This window comes from Microcebus murinus, chromosome 11 (genome assembly GCF_040939455.1).
Source record: "Microcebus murinus isolate Inina chromosome 11, M.murinus_Inina_mat1.0, whole genome shotgun sequence".
NCBI lineage: Eukaryota > Metazoa > Chordata > Mammalia > Primates > Cheirogaleidae > Microcebus > Microcebus murinus.
In genome coordinates, this window is record NC_134114.1 from 461,413 (window position 1) to 472,313 (window position 10,901).

Consider the following 10,901-nt stretch of genomic DNA (forward strand, 5'->3'; position numbering starts at 1 on the left):
GGAGGCACACCTGGGGGGAAGGTGACAGGAGCACCTGGGGGGAGACACACCTGGGGATGGGACATGGAACACCTGGGTGGAAGCACACCTGGGGGGTGACAGGGGCACCTGGGTGGAGATACACCTGGGGGAGGTGACATGGGGGCACTTGTGATGGAGGCACATCTGGGAAGGGGGTGACAGGGGGCACCTGGGTGGAGGTACACCAGGATCGGCTTGGCATGGAGTGGCACTACACAGTGCAGGTGTGAACACACTCTGTAATTCATATCCGTGGGGAGTGGTCCTGGTTCAGCACCTAAGCACTCACCTCTGTCTTGAGAATAGGTTTTACTTTTAAACTCTTATCTGAATCATATTGAAATAATGCACTGCACCTGAGTAAACCATACTTCTGTGTTATTAGCATTTAATCATTCTGTTACTCAGCCCTCTCTTTGCACAAAGCCAGTGTTTTGTTTTGTTTTGTTTTGTTTTGTTTTGTTTTGTTTTTTTGAGACAGAGTCTCACTCTTTGCCCGGGGTAGAGTGCCATGGCATCAGCCTAGCTCACAGCAACCTCAAACTCCTGGGCTCAAGTGATCCTTCTGCCTCAGTCTCCCGAGTAGCTGGGACTACAGGCATTCGCCACCATGCCCGGCTAATATTTTTCTATATATTTTTAGTTGGCCAATTAATTTCTTTCCATTTATAGTAGAGACAGGATCTGGCTCTTGCTCAAGCTGGTTTCGAACTCCTGACCCTGAGCGATCCTCCCGCCTTGGCCTCTCAGAGTGCTAGGATTACAGGCGTGAGCCACCTCGCCCGGCCCACAAAGCCAATCTTGGTGGGAACCACGTGCAGCTGTGTCTGTCTCAGGTGCGTCGTGTCTCTAGCTGCCAAGCACTGCCAGGCCGAGCTCCTTCCTGCCAACACTGAGGTCACCTCCCGTCACATCTGGAAGACAGGGCGTCCTCTCCTCCAGCTCCTACAGCCGTGCCTTTGGTTTTCAGCAGGAAACGATTTTGACGGTGGTGGTGGGTGGATGCTGGGCCCGCCCTGACCCAGGACCGACGCCCTGGCGCCTGCGGGCTGGAACAAAAGACCTGTCTTTGCGTGATCTCAGGGCCTACTCCACTTGTCTGAGTGCTCTGGAAAAGTTTTCTAGAGCAGTTTTGAAAGCTTGCAGCAAGAAGGCGCCCAGCTCATTGCTTGTTTCTTGAATGTCTGGGTCAAAACTTCCAAAGACGGGTGTGGAAACCTGGATGTCCTCGCGGTCTGCGCGGAGCAGCACGGCACGCAGCTCCTGGGCGATTGCGTCGTATTTCTGCTGGTCAAACTTGGACATGGCCAGCTCGTCCTGGGGGTAGGGGGCCCCCTCAGGGTAGCAGTCCTTGGGCACCGGGAACTCAACGCACCGCAGCTGGGGGAGCTCGCAGAGGGCCGTGAAGAGGCGCCTCAGGGCCCGGGCCGACAGCGGGTTCCCGAGGAACTTGAGCTCCCGGAGCTGGTGGCAGGGGCTGAGCCCCAGGACCATCATGCTGACGTGGCCGTCTGTGAGTCCACACTCCTCCAGGGTCAAGACCCTCAGAGTCTGGGCCGCCCGGCCGAGCAGCCTGAAGAAGGTCGCAGGGTACAGGCTGGCCAGGTTGTGCCCGCTAAGGTCCAGCACCTCCAGGTGGGCAGTGTGGACACAGTCTGCCAGGAAGGCCATGTCTGCGTGATTCAGGGCACAGTTGGCCAGGTCCAGTGCTCGCAGTGGGGTCCTCAGGGGGCTGCAGGGCAGGGTGGGAGAGAGCACAGGTGAGAGGAGGGTCCCAGGAGGGAGCTGGGGATTTGGGTGGATGTGAGTAATCCATTCATCTGTCACGGGTCGGGGGGGTGGGGGGGTGGTGTCAAAATCCAGCCTGCCATCTGGTTTCCCACAGCCTATGAGCTAAGAGTGGTTTTTGTATAGAATTTTTTTTTTTTTTTTTTTTTTGAGACAGAGTCTCACTTTGTTGCCCTGGGCTAGAGTGCCATGGCATCAACCTAGCTCACGGCAACCTCCAACTCCTGGGCTCAAGCAATCCTCCTGTCTCAGCCTCCCAGAGGCTGGTTGGTTTTGTATTTTTAAATAGCTGCACCTGGCCTGGTTTTTGTATTTTTAAATAGTCAAAAAAATCAAAGCAAGAATAATAGTTTGTAAAATTCAAACATCGGTGTCTGTGACTAGTGTCACTGGGGCATTGCCTTAGGTGTCCCTGGGACTGGCTTTGTGCTGCAATGCCAGGGCTGGGCGGGCTGCTGCCAGAGCGGTCTGGCCTTTGTCCTCAGCACCTAAAATGATGAATGGTCTTATCAACACCCTTTCTGTGTGTGTAGAAAGCTCAGTGCAGGGCCGTGCAGGGGCAGTGAGTCAGCAGAAAGTGCCATGACACCATGTACCTCTGAGGGGGGACAAGGCACATAGTTTCAGAGCTGGGAAGGGCCGAGCATCTAGTCCAGCCTAGACCCACCTGGGGACCTAAAGAGCCCCCGACTTGGCCCCAGACCCCGTATCCCGATTTGGCTGGCTGGGGCGGCCGGGAGGACTCTCAGGAAGGGTTTGGGGTCAGCATTCACCCGGGCTCGTGAGAAGTGCACACTCTCTCCCACCCTGTCCCCATGGAGCGAAGTGGGGGGGGGATGGCTGGGCCCCTGAGCTCTTTAATGCCCTGCCTGAGGCTGACCCCCTCTGTTCCTCCCTGGCCAGGGCCCTCTCTGCCCTCCTCAGGCCTCCTGCCCCACCAGGCCTGCAGATGCCGGTGACAGCTCCCGGCAGCCTGAGCCAAAGGCACCTGCACATTCGGATTTCTGACTCTGCAGTTGGGGTAACTTGTTCTTCAGCAACAGATAACAATACACCTGGCTACTTCTGCCTTGTGTCCTTGCTGATTGGCACGTTCTTTTGCCAACTAGTTAAACCATGTCCCTGGAGTTCTGTCATGTCCCAGGTCACACACAGACCCACCCGGTTCTCTTCCGGGGGCTCCGACGCAGGGTCGCCCCACCCTGAGGCGCAGCTCCTCTCCGCCTGCCGTGGGGGCAGCGCAGGGGAGGGCGTGTGTGGCCTTGTAAGTGAGCGGCCCCGGGGCGCTGTCTGCCTGCCATCGGGGCCCTGGGCTGGCCCTGCCCTCAGTGCCGTCCCCGGACTCACCTGAGCAGCGTCTGCACCTTCCCGGTCAGCCTGGAGAAGGCCACGCCCAGCTCGGTGAGCTGGCTCATCTGGCTGAGCTCCCCGGCGATGGCGGCGAGAAGGGCGTCCTCCCCGCCGGGAGTCGAGGCACAGGCAGGAGGAGTGTCGAAGGCCTTGGTGGGCAGGGTGAGCGAGGCCAGCTGGGGCAGGCCCACCCGCAGCAGGTCGCGCACGTGGCCGGCGTGCAGGCGCACGTTGTGCACCACGGCGAGCTTGCGCAGCGTGCCCGGCCCGGCCAGGCGCAGCAGCTGCAGGAGCTGGCGGGGGCTCAGGCTGTCGGCGCGCAGTGAGGCGCAGCGCACCCGCAGAGGGGCCTGGCCCGCCGGCCTCAGGGCCTGCACCACCGCCTCAAAGTTGCCCTCGGTGACAAAGAGGTCGGCGAGGACGTGGACGGGGCGCGCGGCCTCGAGGGGCTCGGCCTGCAGCGCGCAGCAGGTCTCGGCCAGCAGCCGGGTGCGGCCCCACTTGCCCAGGGGCCTCCCGCAGGGGCACCGCTGCACCTGCACGTCACGGACGCCGGTGAGGTCGGCCACCCGCAGCCGCCGGCGCCTCCCTCCCCGCAGCACGTGGTCCGCGAGGCCGCGCACGCAGGCCTCCAGGCAGGCCCTGCAGGCGCGGTCCCGCAGGTCCTCGGCGTGGTCGCTGCTCGGCCCCAGCAGCGCGCCCAGCCGGAACTCCTCCGCGGGCCAGCGCGCCAGCACGGCGCGGATCACCTGCGCCTGCTCCAGCAGGTAGCTGGCCTTGAACAGGAGCGGGTAGAGGTTGTGGGCCACGCTGTCCAGGCTGTGCAGGGCCAGCTGCGGGCAGGACACCAGGGCTCCCGCAGCGATGAAGCGGAGCGACCGCATTGCGCCCGCAGCCCAGGGCAGGGCTCTTCCCGAGGCGTGTGCCCTTCGTGCCTGTTTTTAGCCTCAGCAGCTGTGAGCAGCTCCGCACTGGGCAGAAAGTGGCTGGCCCGGTGGTCATCTGACTGCTATTTTCGTCCTGGACATGTGTTTGACTACAGCCGAGGAGTGTCTGTCTGGCCGCTAGGCACCCACAGCAGGGCTGGTCAGAGAAGCCCCTGCTGGGGCTGCAGGAGGCCAGGGCTGGTCAGAGAAGCCCCTGCTGGGGCTGCAGGAGGCCAGTGTGGGCAGGTGCCGGCCGGGGAGGCCAGGGGGCAAGGCCCGCAGATGGTCTGATCTCCACCCGGGTCTGCTGCCCGGGCCCTGGGCCCGTCCCACACCAGAGCAGAGGATGCAGTCAGGCCCCTGAGCCACATGTCCATGGTGGCCTTTGAGGGCTGGTCCCTCCCTTGGCCTCGGATCTGGGAGTCCTCGGGCCAGGGATGGGGCGGGCGCCTTGCACAGCTGTTTCCTGATTTCAAGAAGAGGCAAGTAATGCCAGACCCAAGGGGTGCAGAGCTGCTGTGTCCCTTCTCTGTGACTTTATTCTCCACTCTTCTAGGGCAGGTGGGAGGGGTAGAGCCTCCTGAGGGGTGCGGGCAGCTGCCGGACCCCTGGACCCCACTCTCCCAGCACTGCTGCGATTTGGGTCAGGGCCAGCACACGTAGCTCACAGGGCCCCAGGAGGGGCACAGGTCTTGGAGGGGCTTAACCATGAGAGACCCACAGAGAGAGACAGAGAAAGAGAGACAGAGACAGACAGAAACAAAGACAGAGAGATAAAGAAGGAGAGAGACAGAGATAGAGACAGAGATAAAGACAGAGACAGAAACAGAGAGACAAGAGAGACAAAGAGAGAGAGACAGAGATAGGCAGAGACAGACAGTGGGAGGGCAGGAAGGAGCTGGCGGGGGTGAGCCTGGCTGGTTTTCTGCCTGTGGGGCCCACCTGGCCTCACCATCGACCCTCCTAGGCCTGTCCCCGCTCAGCCTTAGCAGCACCTCTCCCAGGGAGGCCATTGGTGGGACACGATGTACCCATGGGGACACTGCCAGGAGGTGGTGGGACTTGGCCCCAACATCGCCCTGCAGCCTCAGCTACCCGAGCCATCCAACTCCTGGGCCTCCAACTCCCAGGCTCAAGCCATCCTCCTGCTTCAGCCTCTCGAGCAGCTGGGACTACAGGTGTGAGCCACCCACCCTGCCAGGCCAAGAGGTTTCTTTTTTTTTACAATCTTCAGAGTTTATTCAAATTTAACCAGTTTTATACATCTTTTTTTTAAAATGTTTTATTTATTTTTGTTTTTATTGATACATACTAGACGTACATGTTTCCAGGGTCCGCGTGATAATTTATGACATCATGTGACTTGTAAAGATCAAACCTGGGCCACTCAGGGAGGGGCGGGGCCTCACACAGAAGCACAAGCCGTCTGAAAAGATGGGACCTGGGGCCCCACACCTCCCCGAGTGGGCCCAGGGCTCCCTGCCCGTCTGTGTATGGCTCCTGCCCGCCCGGGGGGGGGTCCCAGAGGCTGCAGGGAGAGGCTGTTCTCCTTGAACAAACTGCTCGGGGGGCCTCTGCTCAACGAGGCCCTCACTTCTGCACTCTGTGTCCATCTGCAAGCACCGTTCAGTTTTAGCAGGAGTCCTGATCATCAGCGTGACCGGAATGTTCCACCCTGAGTGTCTGATCACCCTCCATGTCCATGTTAGCCATTGCATGTCTGTCTTCATCTGACATGCCCACGTGGACTGATTTGCATGTGGAGCCATCCTCGCATCTCTGGAACAGAGCCACGTGACTGTGGTGTGTCATGGTTTTTATGTCTTGTTGGATTTGGTTTTCTGGTGTTTCGTTGAGAATTTCTGCATCTGTGTTCAGCAGGGATACTGGCGTGTAGTTTTTCTGTGCGTGTCATCGTCCGGTTTTGGTAGTCGGCGTAATGCTGGCCTCATCAGAATGAGTTAGGAAAAATATCCTCCTCTTCTCTTTTTTGGAATAATCTGAGGAAAAATCTTTCAAGTCCTTATTTATAGGTTTGGTAGAAATACGCAGTGAAGCCATCTGGGTATAGGCTTTTCTGGGGGGAGCCTTTCTATTACCGATCCAATCCCATTACTCATTATTAGTCTGTTCAAGTTTTCTACTTATTCTTGATTCAATCTTAGTAGATTCTATGTGTCTGGGAATTTATTCATTTCCTCTAGATTTTCAGTTACCATACAGTTGTTCATAATAGTCTCTAAAAGTCTTTTTTATTTCTTTGGTATCAGTTGTAATGTCTCCCTTTTCATTTCTGATTTTGTGTATTTGCATCTTCTGTTTTTCTTGGTTAGTATGGTTAATGGTTTATCAATTTAGTTTATGCTTTTAAAAAGCCAACTTTTTGTTTTGTTGATCCTTTGTTTTTGTTTTTTTCAGTCTCTATTTTGTTTATTTCTGCTTTGATATTTATTGTATCTTTTCTTCTACTAATTTTGGGTTTGGTTTGTTCTTGCTGTTCTACTTTGGGCAGGTGCTCGCTGGGCTGTTCATCTGAAATCTTTCTGGTGTTTTTTTTTTTTTTTTGAGACAGAGTCTCACTTTGTTGCCTAGGCTAGAGTGAGTGCCGTGGCGTCAGCCTAGCTCACAGCAACCTCAAACTCCTGGGCTCAAGCAATCCTACTGCGTCAGCCTCCCGAGTAGCTGGGACTATAGGCATGCACTACCATGCCCGGCTAATTTTTTCTATATATATTAGTTGGCCAATTAATTTCTTTCTATTTATAGTAGAGATGGGGGTCTTGCTCTTGCTCAGGTTGGTTTTGAACTCCTGACCTCGAGCAATCCGCCCACCCTGGCCTCCCAACTTCTTCTTAATTTCTTCATTGACCCAGTGGTGGTTCAGGAGCCAATTTTCATGTATTTGTAGTTACCAAATCTCCTTGCTATTGATTCTACTTTTTTTTTTTTTTTTTTTTGAGACAGAGTCTCGCTTTGTTGTCCAGGCTAGAGTGAGTGCCGTGGCGTCAGCCTAGCTCACAGCAACCTCAAACTCCTGGGCTCGAGTGATCCTTCTGCCTCAGCCTCCCGAGTAGCTGGGACTACAGGCATGCGCCACCATGCCCGGCTAATTTTTTATATATATATCAGTTGGCCAATTAATTTCTTTCTATTTATAGTAGAGACGGGGTCTCGCTCTTGCTCAGGCTGGTTTTGAACTCCTGACCTTGAGCAATCCGCCCGCCTCGGCCTCCCAGAGAGCTAGGATTACAGGCGTGAGCCACAGCGCCCGGCCTTGATTCTACTTTTATTATATTGTGGTCTGAGATGTTTGATATGATTTTGATTTTTTAAAAAAATTTGTTGAGACTCATTCTGTGGTATAACCATTTTCTATCCTGAATAATGTTCTATTAAGAGGAATGTATACTCTGGAGCTGTTGGATAAATGTTCTGGAAATGTCTATTAGGGCCATTTGGTCTAAAGTCCAGTTCAACTCTAATGTTTCTTGTTTGATTGTCTCAATAATCTGCTTAGTACCAAGAGTGAAGTATTACATTCCCTATTACGGCACTGGATTCTGTCTCTGCCTTTAGATCTAATGATACTTGCTTTGTATATCTGGGTGCTCTGGCATTGACTGCATATATTTCTAGAATTGTTATATTTTCTTGCTCAATTGACCCCTTTGTTATTATGTACTGACCATCTCTGTCTCTTTTTTACTGTTTTTGACTTAAAGTCAGTTTTATCTGATCTAAGTCTAGCTAGATTGTGCTTGATTTTGGTTTCCATTTGCTCCTGAGGAAGAAACTGCAGAAGGCGCCAGGGCACTGCCCATGGGCAGGACGCACCCGCATGTGCTGGGCCTGCTCCCACCTCCCGCGAGACTGCGCTCAGCCTGTGTCCCCCATGGGCTGTCCCTGTCCCGTCCACCCCACTGTCCCCCACCGGCTGTCCCTGTCCCGTCCACCCCACTGTCTCCAACCGGCTGTCCCTGTCCCGTCCACCCCACTGTCTCCCACCGGCTGTCCCTGTCCCGTCCACCCCACTGTCCCCCACCGGCTGTCCCTGTCCCGTCCACCCTACTGTCTCCAACCGGCTGTCCCTGTCCCGTCCACCCCACTGTCCCCCACCGGCTGTCCCTGTCCCGTCCACCCCACTGTCCCCCACCGGCTGTCCCTGTCCCGTCCACCCCACTGTCCCCCACCGGCTGTCCCTGTCCCGTCCACCCCACTGTCTCCCACCGGCTGTCCCTGTCCCGTCCACCCCACTGTCCCCCACCTGCTGTCCCTATCCCATTCACTCCACTCTCGTTATGGCCCTCGGGCTCTTCTGCAGCCCACTGAGCTCTCACCTGCTTTCTGGCAGGGAGCCCTGCTCACCTGCGCCCCCCCACTGCTGTGCTGCCCTCCCGGCTGCCCAGGGCCAGGCTGCGGCGGGACCCGTTTTCTGGCCCGTCTCCAGCCAACCACACGCCCTCTCCGCCGCAGCACGCGCTGCCCCGTGTGGCCACTGGGGGGCGCCAGCGCCACTCGGTGCCTGCGCGCCCAGGCGGGCCTGGGGAGTGACGCCGGGCCCGAGCGCGGCCAGGCCGGCGGGAGCGGGGCGCGCGCCCCGGAGGGGCCGAGCGCGGGACCAGGGAGCGGGCGGCGCGGGCGGGAGGGCCGCGGTGAGCGCGAGTGCCGCCCGCGCCCGCCTCCCGCGGAGGGAGCGGCTCCGCCGGGGTCCCGGGCGCCGCCAGGGCGGGGCCGAGTCCGCCGCGCGGGTCTGGAGCGCCGGGTCTGGAGCGGCGCGGGCGGGCCGGCGCGGGCGGGTTTGCGCCGAGCGCCCGGCTGCGACTCGGGGCGCTGCGGCTGAGCGGTCCGATCCGCGCTGCAGGACGACGCGGGCAGTCCCCGAGAGCAGCTCTGCGGCCCGCCTCCCCTTCCTCCCGCCGGGCGGGACGGGAAAGGTTGCCGGTGCTAGGAGGGTGAAGGGCGTGTGTCCCACTGTTTGTTTTCTAAACACAGATTGTCGCTAGGGAACGTGGTTCTCTCCGCAGCTCCCAGACCGAAACTCGCAGAGGGCAAACGCCATACCTACACACCACAGTCCATACACACCTGCACACACCCATATACACTTAACACCCTACCTGCACACACCCCACACCTACATACACCACACACCTGCACACACGCCATACAAACCTGCACACACTCACATACACCTGCACACACCCATATACACTTGTATAACACCCTACCTGCACACACCCACCTACAAACACCACACACCTGCACACACCCCATACAAACCTGCACACACCCCACATATATCTGCACACACCCATATACACTTGTATAACACCCTACCTGCACACACCCCACACCTACAAACACCACACACCTGCACACACTCCACATACACCTGCACACACCCATATACACTTGTATAACACCCTACCTGCACACACCCCACACCTACAAACACCACACACCTGCACACACCCCATACAAACCTGCACACACCCCACATACATCTGCACACACCCATATATATATACCTGTACAACCCACTTGCACACCAACACTCCGCATACACCTGCACACACCCTTATCCCTTTGTGCTATGACAAAATACCTGAGACTGGGTAACTTAAACAACAGAAAGTTCTTTACTGACGTCTGGACGTCCCAGATCAAGGCCGCAGGTTTGGTGTCTCGCGAGACCCGGCTCTGCTTCCTTGATGGCCTGCGTCCTCACAGGACACAGCGGAAGAGCAGACCGAACACCTATGACGCCGCCTTTACAAGCCTTAATCCCATCCCCAGGCACAGCCCTCCCGGCCACAACCTCATAAAGGCCCCACCTGCCGCTGGCATGTTGGATGTGAAGTCACCACACCTGAACTCTGCAGGACACACGAACCACAGCACACCCACACGCCAGCTGACAGGAGTCCTGGCCTGGGGGTCAGAGCTGCTGGCCCTCACACGCCAAGGCCTGCTTCCTGCTTCCTTCCAGGGCCCCGTCCTGAGGCCCTGCCCACATGACAGCTGGGCCCAGCACCCCATGGCCAGCCCAGAGTGCAGGTCATCATGGAACACTGGCCAGGGTACAGAGGGCCAGCCGACAGCTGCCCCCAGGCAGTGCCAGGAGCAGTGCCAGAGCCAAGGCTGCATCTGCTGGGTCCTCCTTGGAGAGCTCTCGTGTCCTGTGGGAGACACAGGTGTGGCCCCACCTCTGGCCTCCACATGAGAGGGCTGCCACAACAGCAGCCACCTTGCACCCATGAGGACAGGGCCCAGGGACCACAGAGATGCTGAGCTCAGGGAGGCCCCATCCCTACCCTGCCAATAACTGTTGAACTCCCTGTGGCTCGAGAGAGCCCTGAGCTGTCAGCAAGGTCAGAGAGCTGCTGGTCACCCCATCCTGGAGAGCTCTGGCCTGGCCCCAGGGCCTTTGAACCTGCAAGGTCACAGCAGGCCAGGGTGGCTCCACACTGTGGGAGCTCAGCTGGGCTTCTGGGGGCCCCTGGCTCTACAAATGTCCCCATCTCCCTCTTGGTCCTACAGGACGCTGGCAGACCCTCTCTCTAGTCACCTTCACTGAGCACTACAGCCCAGTGCACGGAGACTGCCCACAGTGGCGGCCTGAGCTGCGGGGCTAGCGGCCAGGGACTGCCCAGTGCCCTATGGGGAACTCCACTGGGCGGGGCCCAGGCCCAAAGGCCAGAGTACTGGGGTGGGGTGGCTGCCCCCCCCGTGGCCCCAGGTAAGTAACCACCAAACCCCGTTTCCATGCAGAATCCCAGCCCACGGTGAGCTGCTTCGAGCTGCTCTAACAGAACA

General features: G+C 57.7%; 1 protein-coding gene across 1 annotated transcript; it reads right to left on the minus strand.

The window, feature by feature from the left end:
• Positions 1-400: 400 nt before the first annotated feature.
• On the minus strand, positions 401-4,140 carry LRRC14B (leucine rich repeat containing 14B). Its single transcript, XM_012774163.2, has 2 exons — positions 3,157-4,140; positions 401-1,753 (listed from the first exon to the last, which is right to left on the minus strand). Exons 1-2 carry the CDS (start codon positions 4,041-4,043, stop codon positions 1,108-1,110), a joined length of 1,533 nt encoding a protein of 510 aa, XP_012629617.1. The 5' UTR covers positions 4,044-4,140; the 3' UTR covers positions 401-1,107.
• Between the last annotated feature and the right edge of the window lie 6,761 nt (positions 4,141-10,901).